The sequence below is a fragment of the Rana temporaria genome, chromosome 1 (genome assembly GCF_905171775.1).
Source record: "Rana temporaria chromosome 1, aRanTem1.1, whole genome shotgun sequence".
Classification (NCBI taxonomy): domain Eukaryota; kingdom Metazoa; phylum Chordata; class Amphibia; order Anura; family Ranidae; genus Rana; species Rana temporaria.
This window is the reverse complement of record NC_053489.1, coordinates 47,317,240-47,340,134: the sequence shown is the minus strand read 5'-3', so window position 1 is coordinate 47,340,134 and position 22,895 is coordinate 47,317,240. Positions and strand designations below refer to the sequence as shown.

Here is a 22,895-nt window from a genome sequence, read left to right as displayed (position 1 = left end):
GTTTTGGAAGGTGGGCTTTACCTGTGTCTGACCTACCAATTAGATCTACAACAGACATGCAGGCTATTAGAGGCAGAACGTTTGAGGGACATGCATGATCAAACCTATATTGGTGTTAGCATAGCTGTCAGGGGGGCTACTCTACTCATTTCAGTAAGGGCTCCAGCAAAGACCCAAAAAAGGTCTTTCATTTTAGCAGCTGCACATAGGATAAAAAAAAAAAAATGATTGCTTCAGGGCCTACAAAAGCTATAGTACTGCTGGGTTAGTGACACTTGGGTTATGATCCATGGCAGATGCAAACAATCCAGTAAACGTAAAATGTCCTTATATTCTTCCCTTTGTGGTGTTGTGCTGCACACATAAAAGGAATATTAAATTCAGCCCTCCTGGGCAACAGTCAACAATACCATGTTATCTTCTTCAAAGAAAACGTGTATGGGGATATTACAGAACATTCAAAAAAATAAAGAACACGTCATATGTATTTCAGGCAGAAAGGATTACTTCTCTCTACACAAGGATAGCAAAACCCCACATATGAAAATACAATTCAGCGAAATGGTAAGAAACAAGAGCAAGCCTCCCTTAAATACCACTTCCCATGGGATAGACTATGGAATCTATACATCTTCACGGTGTAAAGACTACAGAACAGCATTTCATGTGAAATCAATGGATCCCTCTGCTCGAGGTTTTATGCCAGCTATCACCCGCAAAGGTAGTATTTTCCCATGATACCAGAACCGTGGATCATATCTTGCGTGAAGGCCGGATTCTCAGCCTTTGATCTGGGAACATCGCACAGGATGAGCAAAGCAATCTTCAGATATGGTCTGCTTGTGTTTAGTATTGGGAGCTGCCCACGTAGCAAAATCTATGTCGTCTCTGCGGGTATTCCTAACCTACGTTTCAAAAAGTACATTGGATAAACAGAGATAGCGGAGGGTCAACAAAAGCTCTTAATTGATTCAGGAGAATCTAATTAAGTATTTGAAGTGTAACTCCTGCATCCTTAGGAGAAGAAGGAAGGGGAAAAAAGCACACCGCTAAGCACTATGTGTAATTAGATGTGGCTGCTACTTCGTAAAAACGAGTACTTGTTCCTTAAAGCGGGGGTTCACCCTTAGAGGGCACTTTTCCCCCTTAGATCCCTGCTCGTTTTTACTAGGGGAATCGGCTATTTATTTTAAAATATGTGCAGTACTTACCCGTTTACGAGATGCATCCTCTCCGTCGCTTCCGGGTATGGGCTTCGGGAATGGGCGTTCCTTCTTGATTGACAGTCTTCCGAGAGGCTTCCGACGGTCGCATCCATCGCGTCACGATTTTCCGAAAGAAGCCAAACGTCGGTGCGCAGGCGCAGTATAGAGCCGCACCGACGTTCGGCTTCTTTCGGCTACGAGTGACGCGACGGATGCGACCGTCGGAAGCCTCTCGGAAGGCTGTCACTCAAGAAGGAACGCCCGCTCCCGAAGACCCATACCCGAAAGCGACGGAAGAAGATGCAGCTCGAAAACGGGTAAGTACTGCACATATTTTAATACAAATAGCCGATTCCCCTAGACCGAACGAGCAGGAAGCTAAGGGGATAAAAAATTTTTTTTTACAAATGGGTGAACTCCCGCTTTAAAGCTGAACTGCAGGCAAACAGCTAAATACATGGACAGATATAGAGCAATGATCTCCAAACTGTGGCCCGGGGGCCGAATATGTCCCTTTGCTTGCCTTCATCTGGCTCTTGGGGCACAATTCCACCAACTGACAGCAATGATGGAGCACCATTCCTTTACTGACACCATCAGTGGGCCACTTTTCTTCCCATTGATACCAACAAAGGGACACCATACCTATATACTAAAGGGGCACCGTACCAGAGCATTATCTACTCCCACTGGCCACAGTCTCGCCCCCCCCTAAAGCTTGAAAGACAGTAAACTGGCCCTTTGCTTAGAAAGTTTGGAGAACCCTGCTATAGAGGATCTGTTTTTTGTTTGTTTCAATAGGTTTGTTTTGAAAATGAGCATAAAAATGCAAGTAAGCATAGGAATCGCCCACGCAGGGGATAAATCATGGTTAATTACAACAACTAGCGCTAGAGCATAATCTAATGTCAATTAGGATGAAGGAATTCTGAAACATGATGATGATAAAACATCAAAAATGCCATGTCCCAGAGGCATATCATAATCTATAATAATAATATGGTCTTTCTCCACTTCCAGATAGCAGATTGGCCAGTGAAGAAGCAGCAGAAGGCTCCTGAAGTCATCCCTAATCTCACTCTGTTCTCTCCATTTAAGAGGAACTGCAGCCTTTTATCTCCCTCCCTCCATTTTTTTGCTGCTTACTTTCGACATTCTTCAAAATAATAAGCATACTCACCTAGCCAGCAGGTCCAGCGTTGGGCTGCTGGGTTTCTCATCTCTGCAGCAGCTGCACGGGTCCTGCTCTGACATGATGTCGAATCAACTGTTGGCTCTTCTGGGAGCAGTCGCCGCTCGGCCCGCTCCACCCTCCTCCTCTGTGCTAAATGGGACTGCACGTCATGCTTCCCAGGAGGCATCGCGTCATTCACCTTGGTGAATTTACGAAAACCAAGGGGCGGCCAAGCCTTTGATGGTAAAAAAAAAAAAAAAAACACGTGGGTAAAAAAAAAAAAAAAAAAAAAAAAAATCCCGATATCGGTTTTGGGGGAGCAGATTGGAGAGGAGGGTGAAGGTTCGCTTTAAAGTGGTAGTAAAGTCATATTTTAAACTTGTACATACAGGTATGCCTATAATAAGGCTTACCTGTAGGTACAGTGAATATCTTCTAAACTTGCGGTGTTTAGGAGACATTCACGCTGGATGCAGCAGGTGACATCACCAGTGCATGTGCTCTGAAGGCCTGACATACCTTGCCGGACCATCAGAGTGCTGTGCCAAGGGCTCCTGCACATACAGCCTGAGCCCACGAACAAGGAAGGAAGACCGGGGGAAGATGGAAGCCCTGTCAGCAGTGACAGCGCACTGCTGGAGCACTTCATTCTAAGGTATGTTATAATGTGCTAGTATGCAATGTTTTACTAATGGTTTTACTAATGGTTTACTACTGCTTTAACAGCATGTTTCTTGTCAGCTCATTTGCATACAACACGGCTGAATGGCTCCCAGTACTGTCCTTCTCTTTAAGTCAAAATGTTGCATAGGAGGTTGCAATAGGTAATAAAAAGTCAGGTACTTGGTTTAGCCAGCTTGGAGTCAGAGGAACATTTCAGCCAGCCATGTCTCCACTACAAGACCCCTTACAGAAATCTGGCTGCGGACAGGGAGGATCTAGGTGTCTACGTGATCAAGCAGAATGAGCAGCTTCACTGAAAGGTTCACTTTTTGATTTAGACTATATTATAGGGTTAACTTGGAGCAGAAGGGGAACTTTTAAAGCTCACAAGCACAAAAAGGAGAAAGAAAAACACTTTTTGTAAGAACTCATTGGGGGAGATTTACTAAAACTAGTGCACACAGAATCTGGTGCAGCTGTGCATAGTAACCAATCGGCTTCTATGTTTAAGGCCGGATTCACACTGCTCCGACATTGAAGTTGGTCTACTTCCGATCCGACTTTGCCCTGCGACTTCAATGATCAGACTTTGATCTGACCATGCCAGGCCCTTGGAGTCTGGTATGAATCTTGAGGAAAGAACCCCACAGCAAACTTTGGTCTGGTAGTGATTTTGAGGGGAAACCCCATACCACAAAAAAAAAAAAATGGCGTTGGGTCGCCTCAAAAATCCTTACTAGATTCTTAAAAATGTCCCCCATCGTAGCTCCAAGGTGTCTTCTTTCTCCGGTGATGTCTTCTCCCTCCGGGAGGTACACTTTAACTGTCAGTTTTAACAGTGCCTGGGCATGGCCTGGTTTATTTGTGTAGTATGACGGCTCTGATTCAAGCCCGTGAACAGCTAAGCCTACCGGCAGGTTCGCTTCAGTGTAAGTACATACCGCGAAGGAGCCCAGAACTATACCATATCTCCCAACTGTCCCTGATTTCGAGGGACTGTCCCTGATTTGGAGCAATGTCCCTCTGTCCCTCATTCCTCCTCATTTGTCCCTCATTTTGGTCTGATCCATATAGATGTATATGAAATGCACTTTTTAGCTATAAAAAAGTGTTTCCCAGGGCTAAACTTTTCATCTGGTTTCTAAATGGCTGCATTTGTAAATTCCAAAAGCCAATATAAAGGAATAGTAGAGGTAAAAAAAGCACTTGTGGGTTTAACCAATCTTGTTTTGTTTGTACAATTCTCCTTTAAGGGGGCGTGGCAAGGGGTGTGCCCTATGCCTGCATACTTTTGCTGATAGGTGTCCCTCATCCCCATCTCAAAAAGTTGGGAGGCATGCTGTACATAAATCATTGACCAGAAAACCAGGGATCACTGAAATATGGTTGGCAGGGGTGATGATGTAAGTGTGCCTGGGAACATTTGCTTAGGACTGGTTCACACTTCTGCAGTTTGCTTTTGAACAGTTTCTGCAGTGCTTTTTGTGGTGCGTGTTGTGTTTCTGTACATGTATTTTTGATATGTTTGGCCTGCGTTTCTTGCCGCCATTCATAGAACACATTGTATTTTTTGTCAATGAATACAAGGTGATCTCTAATTCAATGAGGCGGAGAGGAGGGGCAGTGAAGTCAACTCCACCTTGTCCAATAAGAGAATGCCTTTATTGAAAGGGATACAGGGCGTTCTCAATAATGGCAGCAGTGCTGAGCGAGCAACCCTCTGTGGCCAATGTGCAGAGGGAAAGCTGCTCGCACAGAACCTGAGCAGGATCCTGAAGATTGCAGCAATCACCATAGTAGCGCAAACTACTACAGCAAGTGCCTGCTTCCCCAGCATACCCTCAGGCATAAGTTATGCATACTTCCAATGTGCCAAGCTGGACCAATGTAAGAACTCAATTTAAATAATTGAGTTTAGCTTTAAATATAAAATGTACATGAATCATATTTATCTGACTAGAACGATTAAAAAAAAAAAAAAGTCCAAAACAGAAAATAATGGAAATATAGGGAAAACTTCTGTCAACCTTTTACTGTTGTAGCTGTCACCAACTACTGTAGGAGATTTTACCCCACTCAGACAGAGCAAGTAGTAACTAATATATCCCTACTTTCAATTTATTTGACAGGTGTTTGTCAGGACAGAAAGTGCAATTCCCTAGGGACACAGGCAGCAATAAAAACAATTTGTAGTAAAATGTAGAAGGTTTAGAAGCTTTGTATGTACTTCATTGCTGGAGCTGTGTCGCCATCAGGTAGACGGATGTCAGACAGGGCAGGAAGAAGGGGTATTTCCTAAACATTGACACAGACAGCATTTAAAAACTGACAACAAATTTTACCTGGTGGTTACAAAAGTCACAAGACAGACATGATAGGTCACATATATTATATAGTCAAAGGTTTGTGGACACAGGACCTTTATAGCTACACTATAAGACCAAAGGTTTGTGGACTACCCACATTACTGAGTTTTCAAGTGAAGAGTACCGTTTCTGCTACAGCATTAAAAAAAAAACATTTTAGACAATTGTGTCTCAATAACAGTTTAGGGAAGGTCATTTGGTGTTTCAGCATGCCTGTGTACAAAGCTAGTTTCATAAAGACATGGTCTGACCAGTTTGGTTTGGAGGAACTCAAAAGGCCTGCATGGTAGCGGGCCCTGTGCATGCTCATGGATGGCAACTTGGTATGTTCATCGATCATCAGTACCTGACCACAACACGTGGATCACATGCCAGATTGTCTCTTCAGACTTCAGCACCTGACCTCATACATGCTCTTTTGCCTGAATGGGCACTAAATTCCCAGAGACACTCCAAAATCTTGTAAAAAAAAAAAAAAGACGACTTGAGGTCAATTTCATGTTAACCACTTAACGACCGTCGCACGACGATATACGTCGGCAGAATGGCACGGCTGGGCAGATGGACGTACCGGCACGTCCTTTACATCTACCCAGCCGCGGGTTGCGACGTCACTCCTACAGCCACACCCCCCTACAGTAGTAAACACTCACTAGGTGAAACATAACTCCTACAGCGCCCCCTGTGGTTAACTCCCAAACTGCAACTGTCATTTCCACAATAAAGAATGCATTTTAAATGCATTTTTTGCTGTGAAAATGACAATGGTCCCAAAAATGTGTCAAAATTGTGCGAAGTGACCGCCATAATGTCGTAGTCACGAAAAAAATTGCTGATCGCCGCCATTAGTAGTAAAAAATAAATAAATAATAAAAATGCAATAAAACTATCCCCTATTTTGTAAACGCTATAAATTTTGCGCAAACCAACCGATAAACGCTTATTGCGATTTTTTTTTACCAAAAATATGTAGAAGAATACGTATCGGCCTAAACTGAGGAAATATTTTTTTTATATATATTTTTGGGGGATATTTATTATAACAAAAAGTAAAAAATATTGCATTTTTTTCAAAATTGTCGCTCTTTTTTTGTTTATAGCACAAAATAAAAATCGCAGAGGTGATCAAATACCACCAAAAGAAAGCTCTATTTGTGGGGAAAAAAGGACGCCAATTTTGTTTGGAAAACACGTCACACGACCGTGCAATTGTCAGTTAAAGCGACGCAGTCCCGAATCGCAAAAAGGGGCCTGGTCCTGTACCTGCATTTTGGTCTGGGGCTTAAGTGGTTAAAGTGGGGTTCCGGGCATATTATTTTTTTCCAAGCCAAAATTAATCACATTAAATAGTCCCTAAATCACATTAATAGCTCCCCAATTGTTCCAGAAATCCTTGCAAGCACTTGCCTTATATGCTCCAGCTCATGTTGTGGCCGTATCCATTATGTGTGTGGGCATGTGAAGCCCAGTTCCTTTTTCTTCCTGGTTTTCAGGGAGAGGTGCATGCTGGGCGAATTTTATTCACAGTAATGCCCAGAGACTCCTGGGAAATGCGTGTCATCATTTCCCAGGAGGCAATGGGGTCGTAGGACAGGAAGTTGAACCACCTAGGACCAGGAACAGCCAGATAGAAGCGAGTAAAAGAAAAAAAAAATGTTTAAAGGCAAGCTGTTAATAGAAAGTTCATTTTTAGGGTGGAACTCCGCTTTAATTGTCCATGGTTTTGGAATCAGGCGTCCAACAAATTCATATAGGCGGCATGGTGTTGGAATCAGATGTCCAACAAGTTCATATAGGCAGCATGGTGTCGGAATCAGATGTCCAACAAGTTCATATAGGCAGCATGGTGTCGGAATCAGATGTCCAACAAGTTCATATAGGCAGCATGGTGTCGGAATCAGATGTCCAACAAGTTCATATAGGCGGCATGGTGTCGGAATCAGATGTCCAACAAATTCATATAGGCGGCATGGTGTCGGAATCAGATGTCCAACAAATTCATATAGGCGGCATGGTGTTGGAATCAGATGTCCAACAAGTTCATATAGGCAGCATGGTGTCGGAATCAGATGTCCAACAAGTTCATATAGGCAGCATGGTGTCGGAATCAGATGTCCAACAAGTTCATATAGGCGGCATGGTGTTGGAATCAGATGTCCAACAAGTTCATATAGGCAGCATGGTGTCGGAATCAGATGTCCAACAAGTTCATATAGGCGGCATGGTGTTGGAATCAGATGTCAAACAAGTTCATATAGGCGGCATGGTGTTGGAATCAGATGTCAAACAAGTTCATATAGGCATGGTGATCAGGCGTCCACAAACGTATGACCAAATACTGAACTTTTATTTTAAATGTAGAGATTTGCTCAAAGTACAGCTTTTTTAAGTGTAGGAGTTTTTTGTCTTTACTGGCACACTTCACCAAGATGTAAAGAGTTAAAACTGCATGCCCGCTGGAAACATCACTAAGATAGAATGAATAGATGCTGTAAGACAGGCATGTCCAAAGTCCGGCCCGTGTGCCAATTGCGGCCCGTGTTCTGGTTTAATGTGGCCCCATGGTAATTTGGATATACATATCTTTTGTGGCCCCCAGGGCCACAAAAGATATATACTATATTTATCAGCGCTGCCTCGGAGGGGACAGGGAGGGGGCGGGACGAGCGCCATTAGATTACAAACAAGAGAATCTCCTGTTTACTCGGTGGAGTCTGTAATTGGAAGTCCTGTCTCATGGGTCTCCTGACTGTTCTGTCTATCATAAGAGGCGGGACTTTGTATTAAATAGGGCGCCATGTAAACAGGACATTCTCCTGTATGTATCCTGTCGGCGGTCGTCCCGCCACCCTGCCTGTCCCCTCCGAGGCTGCAGATGGGCCTCAATTAGGCTGCAGTGATGGCAATGGTGAGGCTTCACTCATGGCAATGGTGAGGCTGCATTCATGGAAATGGTGAGGCTGCATTCATGGAAATAGTGAGGCTGCAGATGGACACTGACCCTTATTTTGCTTCACAGTTTTTTAAAATTAAAACATTTTCCTGAAAGAACTGGTGCGTGTTATACGCCGATAAATACGGTATGTCCAAATAACACACCCTAGCTTATCCCTTCACCACACACAGCCACAAAGGCAAGAGAATTATTGTTGGGCCGTGTATTAGTTGCTCGGATGAACACACTTAGACTGCATTTTATGGTTCAAAGAATGTCAGGCAAAATGGTCGGCCCTCATGCATGTTCACTTCATCAAATCTGGCCCTCTTTCAAAAAAGTTTGGACACCCCTGCTGTAAGAAGAATAGATGCTGCGGATCATTTAGACAAATTAGGCTGAAAATGGTAAACAAGTTTAAACATTACAGAAACAATTATGAAGATACAAAGACATAAAAAAATAAAAAAATAAAGAAGACAAGCAGGCTGAACAAAAGACAGCAGAAGGAAAAGGAAGCAAGAGAGAGAGAATACCTTCATTGACTGAGAAACAGGAATGTAAAGTGCGATCAGACCCAGAGGGATCGAAGTCAGTGCGAGCAGAAGAATCAGCAGCAACAGCTTGCAAAAGAAACAAAGAGAAAAGACAGCAGAATATGAGCTACTGTGCCACTTCTGTGAGGTCAGTATACAGGCAGAACACAGGGAGAACAGTTCTAAAACAGAACAAAATGAAGACTCAAGCAGAAATTAGCAATGCAGTACTGAGAGACACAACAAAAACAGCAAGAGAAGAGGTAGAAGACGCAACAAAAAAACTGACAAGTCTTTCCTACAATAAAGTACTGTTAGATCGAGGCCTAAATAGTCCGACACAGACTCAAAAAGGAGCAAGCTACCCAACTCTTGGTTCAGCAGTTACCTCTTAGGCCCGGTACACACGAGCAAACATGTACGATGAAACCGGTCCGTCGGACCGTTTTCACCGTACATGCCTGCCAGAGGGCTTCTGTACGATGGTTGTACTAACCATCGTACAGAAGTCCGCGCGTAAACAATACGCGGGGCGTGTCCGCGTCGTCGACGCGGCGATGTGGGCGTGCCTGCCATTTAAAGGCTTCCACGCATGCGTCGAAGTCATTCGACGCATGCGAGGGACGGCGGGCGCTCGGACATGTACGGTAGGTCTGTACTGACGACCGTACATGTCCGAGCAGGCAGGATTCCAGCGGACGGTTTTAAAACACGTCCAGGAATATTTGTCTGCTGGGAAAAGGCCCGGCGGGCAAATGTTTGCTGGAATTCGGCCCGCTCGCGCCTACACACGACCGAACATGTATGCTGAAACTGGCCCGAGCACAATGGAGATGGACTTCAGTCCCACTCTCCTCTATGAGAAAATCGGTGAAAACGGACCGCCTGTCCATTTTTAGCTGTAGATTTTGTGGACAGGATCGGATCAGATAACGGGGTGAATGGAGGGTCCAAACAGGTCCCCCTAAAAAACTGACAATCAGACTTCATGTGAAAGAGTGTTAACTAAAGCTACTTTCACACTGAGGCAGTTTTCAGGCATTTTAGCACTAAAAATAGCATCTGTAAAGTGCCTGAAAACTGCCCCCCCATGCCTTCCTAGTGCTTTCACACTGGGGTAATGTGCTTGCAGGACAGGGAAAAAAAAGTCCCGCAAGCAGCATCATTGGGGCGGTTTGGGAGCGCTGTGTACGGCGCTTTTTAACTACCCCAGCCCATTGAAATGAAGGGGCAAAGCTTCAGAAGCGCATGAAAAGTGCTCCGGAAGTGCCGCAACATGGGTGCTTTTAACCTCTTAAAAAGGCTGCTTAAACGACAGTAAAGCGCAGCTAAAACGAGCAGCACTTTACTGCCACTGCGGCCACAGTGTGAAAGTAGCCTTACCCTTTAAACTGAAAATTCAATTGGGCATTAAAGCGGGAGTTCACCCAACAATCAACTTTCTGCAGTTAGATCCAGCATACTGCTGACATCTGCAGTATGCTGGTCTTTTTTTTTTTTGTACTCATCGTTTTAGCAGTATTTCTTCTATCGCTCCGAGCGGGGATTACTTCCTGGTATAGGCGTTCCCGAAGACAAGCAAGTTGATTGACAGCCTTCGATAGCGCGCCACGGCTTTCCGAAAATCCACACGAGTGACACTCTGCAATTTACGGCGCCTGCGCAGTCAGCTCTACACGGCAGGCGCAGGCGCCGTAAACAGCCAAGTGTCACCTCGGCTGTTTTCGGAAGCCATGACGCGCTATCGAAGGCAGTCAATCAACTTGCTTGCCTTTGGGAATGCCCATTCCCCGCAGGATTCCCCGCTCGGAGCGATAGAACAAATACTGCTAAAACGATAAGTACCAAAATAAAATAAAAAAGACCAGCATACTGCAGATGTTAGCAGTATGCTGGATCTAACTGCAGAAAGTTCATTTTTGGGTGAACTCCCGCTTTAATATGAAATTCTTTCTAAACTCTGAAACGTGATTTTAAAATGTGCCCTAACCAGATGTGACAGTAAGCTGTGAAGTCCCAAAGTTCTAATGATCCTCCCCTTTTATATCTATAGCCTCCACTCTCTCTTTGAATAAAAGCAATAAAAAATAAACACTATTTTCTCTCTGTATTCTTCTTTTAAGTACTGGTATTTACTCCATGTGGCGACTTCTCCATGGTAATAGAGAAAATTGTGGTGTAAGCGGCCTGGCAGCTAGCCCCATTAGCATATGAAAGAAGATGAGGCCCTTCTAACTCCCCATTTGTATAACTGGAGGTCAATGCTAAGATTTAGAGGTCAGGGCTTGACACTTCCTTCCTATAGAGAAATTACCATATGTCATGGACAACCAGCTTCAAATTAATCCTCCTCTCGGAGAATGACAATGAGATCGCCTTCCTGCGCAAGTTAAACAGTGTTTTGTAAAGAGGGGTGTTTGCTTTTCATGCGGTTAACTCCTTTGGTCGCCCCGGGACATCTGCATGAAAACTATCTGTTTCATAATTCGATGCAAATGTATCATAATGTCAGCGAGGCACGTGTGAGGGGCGAGGTGGCATTCCCCCCCCCTCGTCCAAGGGTTTAGCTGAACAAACAACGGCTTAATTCCGAGGAGGGGCCAGATTTGCATTCAGGTCCTTGACATAATAGCAGGGTGCATTTTGAATATGTATGCCTTTCAAGCTGAATTACTGCAACATGAAGTCAAAAGCTGAAAAGCTACAGCTATTATTATCTCAGGGATGTGTTTAAGTAGAGTCCCCCGGCCTTCTCGCTGAAAAAGGACACGTTGTGATTGTGCTATTCAAGAACAAAAAAATCTTAGATTTGAAAATCATTACCGTTCTTTTTGCAACAAGCTAATCTTATTTTATCAAAAGTCAAAGGCCTACTTCCATATTAAGTTTAATAAAAAATTTTTTTTTAAATACCTCAAAGGGTACAAATATACATTTTTAAAGCATATTTAAATCCAAAAACACATTGTATTATAACGCAGCTTACCAATCCTTAAATATGGCAGTTGCATTCGTTTTTGTTTTGTTTCAAAAATTTTATTACGGTTTTTCAATGCACAAAAATAATAAGAGAGCACATTACAGTTGTACAGATATGATAATTTCCATATACAAATGAGATAAAGACAACTATAGTCCTAAGAAACATGGCAGTACATATGGTTAAAGGGCCATTTGGGTAGGACCCAAAGGGTAGCAAGTGGAGACCTAAGAGGCATCCTATGCTGAGATTATAAAGAAACCGGGCATGCCTCCAATACACCCAAACACCCCACTTGGGCTCAAACTGTGAGTGGGTGGGGGCATTTATATTCGGTACTTGTCATATTATCTAACCGGTTCTTCGGGGGTTGCAATCAAGTCTGTCTACATCTCCGGTAACATATATATCGGGCTAAACGTCAGATGGGCTGTAAGGGAAAGATCCCTAACACTATATGAGTTCATTTAGTTTGTGTAGTTCCAAGTTTTTTGTTTTCTAAATTTATTTTCAACTAGTTATCCGGTTTGTAAAGTCTGCTGTTTTTCAATTTCCTTTAAAAGAAGAAGTAAAGTCTTTCTTTTTAACTGTACCTACAGGTAGACCTATAATAAGGCTTACTTGTAGTTACTGTAAATATCTCCTAAAACTTGCATCATTTAGGAGATATTTACTATATACACCGATGCCATTGGCGCATGCGCTTTAAAGAATCGGCCGCCGATGCCGTTACCTCAGGACCCTGTGCTCTAACCGGTGGCTCCCACGCACATGTGCAGGAGTGACGTCATTGAGGCTCCAGCCAATCACAGTCCTGGAGCCCGTGAACTCAGAAGAAACTCTGGCCAAAATGTCGGCTGTCCCAGCGGTGTGTGGGCGCTGCTGAGAGAGCTTCGTTCTGAGGTAAGCATTTCATAATGAACTAGTAAGGCTCATTATGCCTTTGTTTTACAGGTTTTTATTTTTTGGGTGGGGGTTTACAACCACTTTAACAAGCTGTCCAGCAAAGGTGGCAGCTAGGAGGGTTGAGACAAACAATTTAACACTGACAGGGGGTCAGATTTTATTAATTTATCAAAAAAACTTTATTCTAAAAATAAAATAAAACCATTTCTGTAACTAAATTAAAAAGTATTAGCTGGAGATCAGCTATATTTTGCTGGCCATACACGGTGCAAATTTTTTCCTGAAACCACGGCTTGATTCCGCCATCAACACAGACCATGCTGACAGGGGAATCCCCCTTGCTGGGCAATTTTCTTCTCCCAGTGGGGGTGTGGGGGAACAGTTTTTAGCGCTAGCGGCCATAGCAGTCGTTGTGGCAAGTACAAAAGAATCTGGCATTCTGGTTGTACCCAAGTTGATCGATCAAATTGGTAAATCCAGCCTGCCCAATAATGGTTCGAAACTCACCTGGTTCCTGCTGAACTGGCCGAGATTTGAATAGTGTATGGCCGGCCTTAGCCATATGTAAAATCCACCTAAATCTACTGGCCATATATAAACTAATTGCAATTCTGCCTGTTCAGTGGGGTGGGGGATCCATCTGAATTGTGTGGATGGAGCAATCTGTTTTTTTTGGGCCAATATTGTATGTCCAACTTTACAATACCCTCTCCAGACAGTGTTGCTGTCCAAGGGTGTCTGCATTGCTCCTTCATAGCTAGAAAAGCTACCCTAAGACCCCTTTCACACTGAGGAGTTTTTCAGGCGGTACAGCGCTAAAAATAGCGCTGCTTTACCGCCTGAAAAACTCCTTCACTGTCTACTCAATGTGAAAGCCAGAGGGCTTTCACACTGAGGTGATGCGCTGGCGGGAGACAAAAAAATCTCCTGTCAGCAGCATCTTTGGAGCGGTGAGAGGAGCGGCATCCTTCCCCCCCCCCCAAAGCCCCCCTTTTTCTTACCTAAACCCATTCGCTCCAGCGACAAGCACGAGCCCAGTGGCTCCAGCCACTGACACTGTCCTAATTGGATAGACCAATAGAAGCACAGCCATTGGATCTCGCTACAGCCAATCAAATCCAGCGACACGAGAGCAAGGGCGGGGCAGAGTCCTGCTGTCTGTGTCAATGGACCCAGCAACAGGACTTGGGAGCACGCCTGCACAGGTGCCCCCATGGAAAGCGGCTCTCCATGGGGACACCCGATAAAGAGGAGGGGACAGGAGTGCTGCGGGGGACCCCAAAAGAGGAGGATCGGGGCTGCTCTGTGCAAAACCCTTGCACAGAGGAGGCAAGTATAACATGTTTGTTATTTTATTTTTTTATTTTTTTAAACACAAACCTTTACAATCACTTTAAAAAAGGTGATTATGCTGTGCACCAATGTGCGCTGTGGTAGGGCATCCCATTCAAAATAAGTGGGTTGCCAGCAACGAAAAACTGACATTTCTGAAAGTGCTTTGCAAAAAAAAATGCATGAGGGTGAAAATCAGAATGAATGGCAACGCATCACAGCAACACATGTAACGTGCCTTGCCGCAACACGATAGCATGAACGGGTCCTTAAATAGAGAACCCATGGGGGCGATCACAATACTATCACTTTTCTCTTTATTGCCTGTGACATATGGACAGAAATGGTCATTCCGGTGATATAGCTCCCGAGCCATCCCAGCACTGGAGCAATAATATACTGTCCAGTACTATAAAGAATCTCAAGGATGCTTCTGGCAGGCGGCAAAGTGTCACAGCATTGTCAATGGTAGCAATTTATGTATGGCATCATATAAACACATTTCCCCTGGACGATCTAATGAGGGGTGCTCATGATAGCAGGCCCCCTAGCTATATCAGGCACAAAGGTATGCATGTGATTAAACTGCCAAGGTCTTCATGTGATGTATTTCACCGCTTCACACCAAAGCATGGATACACCTGAAAATTTAATAAGGGCTTCCTACGCGGGTCAATATGATGTGTCAAAATAGAAAGGAGTTGGCAAAAATATGACTTACTCAAGAAAACTAGACTCCGGATCGCCAGTCCTTCACTCTAACATTTTACTCTACACCCAAGAGACTACAGGTACAATCATAATCAATCTTTTATTATCTCCATGTAGAACATCCCTTTTAAAATGCTGATGACATGGTTAAATGTCAACCACTTCAAAGCACAAGTGTAAAATGGAATGTGCAGAGATGGAGCAGATGATAATTTGTGAAATAAAGCTGATTGTGTGCCGATGCAGAGTTCAATACATTCAGCTACACTGCCAGAGGTGTCTTCACCAACTGAAGAAGCATGTAGTATGTGACTTGGGAACGTGGAGTCCCTTTGAAGTGTTAATGTATACAACCATGATGTATATATTATAAATAAGTGTTACGGTCTAAAAAAAACTTTGTATGTATGTATGTATGTATGTATGTATATATATATATATATATATATATATATATATATATATATATATATATATATATATATATATATATATATACACACACACACACACATATATATATCTATAGTAATTATCCATATACAAGGGGGCAGATGTCTCTCTGGTCATTGCATACACAGGCTCTGCTTCCTGCTTTGTAGTGCTGCATAGTTTTTGCTTTACTGTTCCGTTTCCGATACCATAAGTCTATGAGTTGACATCAACAAAGCATTGTAAGTTTCTGCTGACTATAGAGGTTGTTAAACAGGCAGAGTAAACACAAAAATAAAAATGTTATATACTGCAGCTTAATTGTGCTTAGCTGTAAGGGCTGTCCCTTTACACCTAAGGGTAAAACAAATCTAAATGCCCAAGCACCATTTTGCAATTTTGACATGTGTTAGTAAAAACGTACATATCACCACAACTACTTTGTGCATCCAAGTGGATAATACCATGTCCCCCCGTCCCCGTCCCCCCCAAGACAAATTGGGATTTTATTGGGTAGTAAATAGCTATGGATATCTCTTGATTTATTTTTATTATCAAAGGAAAACTGGCCCAAAATAGTAAAAAAATATATATATTTTTCAATTTACCTGTATATTTCTTGTTACTACCATATCCTACCTCCAACAAACAAGCCAAAATAAATTCTCCAGCTCCCAACGATCGCAACAATTCCACATATGTGTATGTTAGTTGTTGTTTGTACCCGCAGTAGAGCCCAGAGCGCATTTTTTTTTTATCCTACCCAATACACACCGACACCAATATTGTTTTTAAAAGCAGTAGTAAACCCGCAGGATTTCTTTTCTTTTTTTTAAACCTGTAAGGCAAAGGGCTGCATACTAGCTCATTATGAAATATTTACCCAAGAACAAGGCATCAGCAAGTGATCTCGGTCCACGTTGAGGGAGTGGACATTTTCCCTTGGCGTGGCTTCCGGGTATCGCGGCTTCGACGCTGTGAGTGGCCGGAGCCGCGGTGTCGTCACTGCCGCATTTCCCCGCAGAGACTTCTTTTTGGCAAGCTGGGAACTCATATGCCACTGAAGTCAGCGGCTGTATGCAAGGGGAATATCTCCTAAACCGTGCAGGTTTAGGAGATATTCTTTTTACCTACAGGTAAGCCTTATTATAGGCTTACCTGTAGGTCAAAGTGAAAAAAATAGGTATAAAACCGCTTTAAATCCTGCCCAAAAAAACGGACCCTGACCCAAACACTAAGCATGGCACAGACCTAGATCAAAACTATTTTTAGCATTAAAGCACCTGAAAAATTCCTCCAGGGTGAAAGGGGTCCAAGGGTTTACATACACTTGTTTCCAAGTCAAATTTAAAGCTCTGCTAAAGTCTTAGCTAAAACCTCAAAATAGAACATGTTGGGGGGAGATTTACTAAAACTGGAGCACTCAGAATCTGGTGCAGCTGTGCATGGTGGCCAATCGGCTTTTAACTTCAGCTTGTTCAAGTAAGCTTTAACGATAAAACCTGGAAGCCGATTGGTTTCTATGCACAGCTGCACCAGATTTTGCACTCTCCAGTTTTATGTCCCGTACACACGATCCGAATATCGTACGACTTTTTTCGCTTAATAGTCGCAAGTAGAGATTGAATAGGGTAATAAAGTCACGAAAATTCTCGTACGACAGGAAAAATTAATTGGAAGTGATGTGTAGTAGTGTATTTGTATTGTATTTTTGGAAAACAACTATACGGACTAAATGAAAATCATGAGATCTGGTATCGTACGAGGAAAACTTTTGTGCTGGTCCAATCAAATAATAATCGGATGAACTGTTGTGATCAGCTCCCGAAAGTAGTGTACACATGACATTAAAATTGTATGATTCTTGCTAAGATGACAGTTTTCGTCCGATATTCGGATCGTGTGTACGGGCCATAAGTGAATCCCCCTTTCACAACGAGGCGGTTTTCTGGCATTTTAGCGCTAGAAATAGTGCCTGTAAAGCGCCCTAAAAACCGCTGACTTTTCACACTGGGGCAGTGCGTTTGCCAGATGTTTGGAAAAGTCCTGCAAGAAGCATCTTTGAGATCCCTGTATTTAGTAAACAGCGATTAAGTGCCGCTAAAACGAGGGGCACTTTAGCCCCAATGTGGCCCCAGTGTGAAAGGGGTTTTAGTAGGCCGCAATGGCCAATTTACATGCAGCTATGGCATTAAAGTGAACGGACATGTTGGAATTTTCTTTTTTTAAAAACAAATGATTTTCAAAATAAAGATGGGAGAATCATGCGAGAAATATAAATTGAAAAATAAATATGCGCATGAGCACAAGAAAAGAAAATTCCCAGAAAGAAAATAAGAAGATTAACGGCCATGAAAATTATTTTCTTTAGCAACATAAGGTGAAATTGAAGGCTTGGTTGGTCAAATTTCAAATTTAATGGCGGCACAATCGGATCATCAAAACGCACAACATTTCTGATTTTCCAATTTTTTTTTTTTTTAGAATTCGATTTATGTATGCAGAAAAAGCTGATTTTTGTGCGGACATAGAATTTGAGTGATCAGACACGTTGGAAATTTTTTGAAAAACAATCGATTTTCTAATCAATGATGGGAGTGCAAGAAATGAAAATTCCTCAAAATGTAAGAAGAAGATTCTCAGGCATGAAACTAAATTTTTGTAGCAACAAGAGGTGAAATTGAAGGCTTGGTTGGTCGAATTTCAAAATCAATGGTGGCATCATCGGATCACAAAATTTCTGATTTTCGAAAGAAAATTTGTTAGAAATTCAACCCAAGTACGGTCTGCATAAGGTTAGGAATCGGCCTATTATTATGTACTTATGCTAAATAAGTTAGTTACTATATGGCAGATTGTAAAGTGTAACAAGAGGATGAATTAGGATACAAAAAAAATAATAAAAAATGCACTAACACCCCACACTGACTCCCATACACAGGTAGGAATAGGCCCTTTTTTGTTCTCTGATGTTATGTGGCCCTTCTGGATCTACAACACCTATTTCCAGAAAAAGATATGTCACTTTGCAGGTTGCATGAAATGTTATGAAATGTAACAGAAATCTTTACCCTCAAATCTTCTAAAATTCTTTAGTTGAAACCACAACTATTTGTGCCATTACTACACTTAGAGCACTGATTTTCTTTACCTTTTTTTTACCTATGATATCCTTATTGTGAGAACATTGCTCTTACCTTGTTTTATCTGTCCTTGCATTACGTTGCTGGAGCTCTGAGGGGAAGGCTTTACCTTTGTGTAATCTGGAGAGCCGGATCTCGGAGGCCTGAGACAAACACAGAAGTCACTGACAAAATGTTAAGACACAGAACAGTGCAAGAACATACCCAGGTACACAAATACTAGGATTATAAGCTGCGATTCTCTTACCCCACCCGCCCCTACCCCCACGCCAACATGATTCTCTCTCCCCACCCACATGATTCCCAACCAAGTCATGGCCCACACCATATTACAACCCTAATTCCAAAAAGTTGGGACGCTATGTAAAATGAACATAAAAACAGAATGCAATGACCTGCAAATCACATAAACATAAATATCAAATGTTCAACCACTTCACGACCACCCTATAGCAGTTTTACTGCTACATGGCGGCCGACGTGCGTAAGATCCTAGCATGAGAGCTGGCCAACGCACAACTTAGTCAAGGTAATTTTGCAGGACTATTGCAGTGTTAAAGTAGCCTTGTTCAGATGACAAAAAAAAAAGCTTTGCCAAAGATCTGATGTTACCTGAGCTTTGTTGATTACACATGTATTAATTGAAAAGAAAAAGACAAAACTGATATTGCCTGAAAACATGCACAACATTGTAATACAATAAATAACAAAATCCCATTTGCTTTATGTGAAGGTCATTCAGGAGGCCAGGTCTCTGACAGCGGACTTGTGGACTTATCGGATGGCAGAAAAGTCTATGAAAGCACTCAAGACTTCCATAACAGTAATCCTACCAAGTTGGGAGTTACTGTGCCATTCCTGATCAGCAAGTGTTTGTATCATGTGATCACTCCAAGGGGGTAAGATTAAAGAGGAGCTCCACCTTAAAGTGGAACTCCTGCTGAACGGAACCCTCCCCCCTTCCGGTGTCACATTTGTCTAAAGACAGGTATTTGCACCCACTTCTGGCCACACAGTCTCGGGCAGACTGCGGGCATGACGTCACCTCCCCTCCCCCCATTGTGTTCTGGGAACACTCGGCTCCCAGTACACAGCGGGAGCCAATCGGCAGGCGTAGGGAACGAAGCAGTGAAGCCGGAGCGCTTCACTTCCTGGTTCCCTCACCGAGGATGGCGGGGGGCAGCAGAGGACGAGCGGTCGCTCGTTCTCTGCTGCGGACGGCGCTGGACTCCAGGACAGGTAAGTGTGCTGATATTAAAAGTCAGCAGCTGCAGTATTTGTAGCTGCTGGCTTTTAATATTTTTTTTTTCAGCGGAGCTCCGCTTTAATCACTATATGGATAAGACAAACAAGAATAGGTATCAAGGGCAATTGCTAGAAGCTGGACTTGCTGGTGGAATAGTCTATGAAAGCCCTCAAGGTTTTCATAACAGAAGTCCTTCGAAATCGGGAAGTTACTGGCTATTCCTGATGAGCTTGTATCATGTGATCCCTCAGTGATCCCTCAGTGTTGTTCAGGTTAATTATTAAATGGAACATAAAACAAACAAGAATAGCCATCAAGGGTAATTGCTGGAAGCTTTGCAGTCTTACGTTTAAAAATCTCCATTGACCTTGACAGATTCCAGACAGTGTCTTCTCCACTGATCATTAGGCAATCACGTTTACACTAAGCAATCACACTTGAATGGCTGCACACAGTTGTAGCACATAAGACATTGCACGACTAGTTGTGGAAAAGTTTGACTTCAGTGAATAAACCTCCCTGTAGTTGCCTATATGGTTTTAAACGAGAACTAAAAGGCAAAGCCTCCCCCCCCCCCCCATTTTGGATAGAGTAAGGGAAGTTATAAGCTCGGTCCTTTTTTGTCATCCGTGTCCCACTAGGGTGATCTACCTTCACTTCCTGTGCCAAAACAGGAAGTTATAGGAAATCACTGGCTGTTATCAAGTCCCATTGAAAGATTTTCGTTCTTTTTGTGTTTTGACGACAATCCAAAATTTGGGGGGGGGGGGGGTTGTTTTTACTTTCACTCTCGGTAATAACAGTAAACAGGACAAATATAGAGGGTGAATCTCCCTAACAGGGGCACAAACAGCAATAAAAGCCTGACAGGTGCTCTGATCCATCTCCACGTTATTCAAGACTGAGAAAAAAAAGTTTTGCTTTAGTTATATTTTAAGCTTAAGGAATAACTATCACCTTCAACAGTATGTATTTTCTCTATTAAGTCCATTTCTGGGCATCAAATTTGCTTGCTTTTACCTAAAGTGATTGTATTTTTTTTCCCACAAGGCTTATACTTACATGCTCTGCAAGGCGCCCCCCCCCCCCCCAATCTCCTTTTCTCAGGTCCGCACTCTGGGCTCCTCCTCCTTAGACAAAGCCTCCCCCCCCCCCGCAGAACATAATTTTGCCTTAATACAGAGCATCCCTCTGTATATTTTCAAACCTTATTTTTCCCTTTTTGTTGGACTTTTAAGTCAAAATAAATCTTCTCTTAACCCTGTCATCACAACTTAGGATGGATTCAACAAGCACTTCTACTTCCATGAGCCTTGTGTGGGCAAGCTCACGGGTACCTTAGGTAGTTAGCGGCAGTGAGGGGGGGGGGGGGGGGGGGAGTGTTATCAGCAGAATAACCGTTCACCATAGGCGTACACAGCCTACTGCATTAGGATGTGCAATCCAAAGCTCAAACACATATGCGTGTGTGCATGGGTGTATATATATACTAACGGTGTTCGTAAAGCAGTGGATGGTGTCAGTAGTTTTTATCATTTTATTTAATTATTTTAAATGTCAGGAGGTCTAAACAGGGGGAATCTGCGCCACACGGAGTCATTAGGGTGTATCCAGGCGCATCTGGCACACCCTGTGTGCACGCCTATGCTCTCCACCACATTGTACATACTGCAGCCCTTTGTATATATTGCACCGAGAAAGCACTAAAATATGCACATTATTTACATTTATAATCATAAGATACCGATTTATTTTTATTTTTTTTGCCTATATAGCACGGATTTAAATATGTAGAAAGGGCAGCCATATTTGTCTGCTTGAAAACAACTCCATGATTGGAATGCAACAACTAATGATGTGAAAGTGTGAATTATGAAGAGTATCTACTAAGCCCAAACTATTTTTTTGCCCAGAGTGGGGAGAGAATCAATAATAAAAAATAAAAATAAAAGTTCTAAATGGTGCCCAAGGCTCCATTGGGAAGAACACCCCATACAGACAGCAATGCTTTATCTTTGATGAGTAATTTAGGGTGCTGTCATTTCAGATGTTTCACCAATTCCTATCCGGAATGTTGCTACCTGGACAGAAAGCAAGAGGAAATCTATAAAAAAAAACAGTTTCCAAACCTTCCTAAAATAAACCTGTAAAGTAAAGTAAAAGGTTTACTTTAACACCACTCCATGCAGCACATAGTCATCTTTACTTTGTCTTCCTGCCACTCCGTTCTTCAAGGAGCAGAAAAAGAAGGTGCCCCACGTAGCTTACACAGGGCTATGGATTCTCTGCCTATATGAAAAAAATGGTGTTTGGAGCTTTTTTTTGCACACAGAACATACAGTAAAATCAGGCATCGACTATGGGCACAGTGACTAGTATATAAAAGTTTACATCCTTATCAGAAGATCATTTGTACCTTTGAGGGGCTTTCTTCATGTGGTCTCCAATGAACGTTGCATTGGTCATGCTCATGAGTGTGTTGGCCAGCGATATAAGTGAAAGAAGATGTTGTGTAGTGACAGCACGTGACACACCATAATTGCCTTTTCCAAGTCCTTCAGTAACTGACATTTTCTTCACAACTTCTATGATTTCATCAGCTGCTTTAAAGACACTATGGTTAAAGCCGGGAAGCATCAGAGACATGTGGCCACCTCTTGAGAGTAGGCCAAACGATACCGGGCAATGCGGCTTAAGCATCCCAAGGCGTTCTAGGCAGACCTCATCAAGCGTTGCATTCAAGCCCCAGGCATGAAGGCATGACATGAAGAGCTTGGCTGTGTCCATGGTTAGGTTGTACTCAAGTAGCGTTAATGGCTTTGACTTGCTAGAACGGTACTCTGGGTCGCTCTGGTCTCTTTTCTGTCGCATGGCTTCTTCGTCTTCATCATCATCATCCAGGAGATGCTCTTTAATGTTCTCTTTGATGGTTTCCTTGACCTGCTGGAAAAGCACGGCTGCTCGTTTACCACCCAGAAAAGAGCCCCCTTTGTCAGAGCTGCCAGATGCTTTTTGTAAACTCTCTGGGGAGATAAGTGCGGTGTTTGGCCTGGAGGCTTCTTCAGTCAGGAGCTGAATAATTAGAGCTTCCACATCAAAGAAGAGCAGGTGTATGTCCGAGTCTGTTACATTTGTCTTTATTGCTTGCACCATTAGGGAGTTATTTGAATATTTAGGTAAATTCCCCTGTTAGAAAAAAAAAAAGAATATATATATAAATTAAAATGTACTCAACTGTTATGCATAATAATAAATGTTTACACACT

The 22,895-nt window shown here is 42.8% G+C and overlaps 1 protein-coding gene across 4 annotated transcripts in view; it reads right to left on the bottom strand.

Moving 5' to 3' along the window:
- The window catches only part of WDR7 (WD repeat domain 7), a 583,445-nt gene that overhangs the window by 375,001 nt on the left and 185,549 nt on the right, over positions 1-22,895 (bottom strand). For 2 of the 4 annotated variants that reach the window (XM_040337465.1, XM_040337480.1), the window contains 3 exons: positions 22,046-22,815; positions 18,438-18,526; positions 8,880-8,966 (listed from right to left, as the gene is read on the bottom strand). In XM_040337465.1, coding sequence (XP_040193399.1) covers positions 8,880-8,966; positions 18,438-18,526; positions 22,046-22,815 — 946 coding nt within the window. The remainder of the gene's footprint in view (positions 1-8,879; positions 8,967-18,437; positions 18,527-22,045; positions 22,816-22,895) is intronic. The other 2 variants (XM_040337471.1, XM_040337488.1) reach the window with 1 other exon arrangement.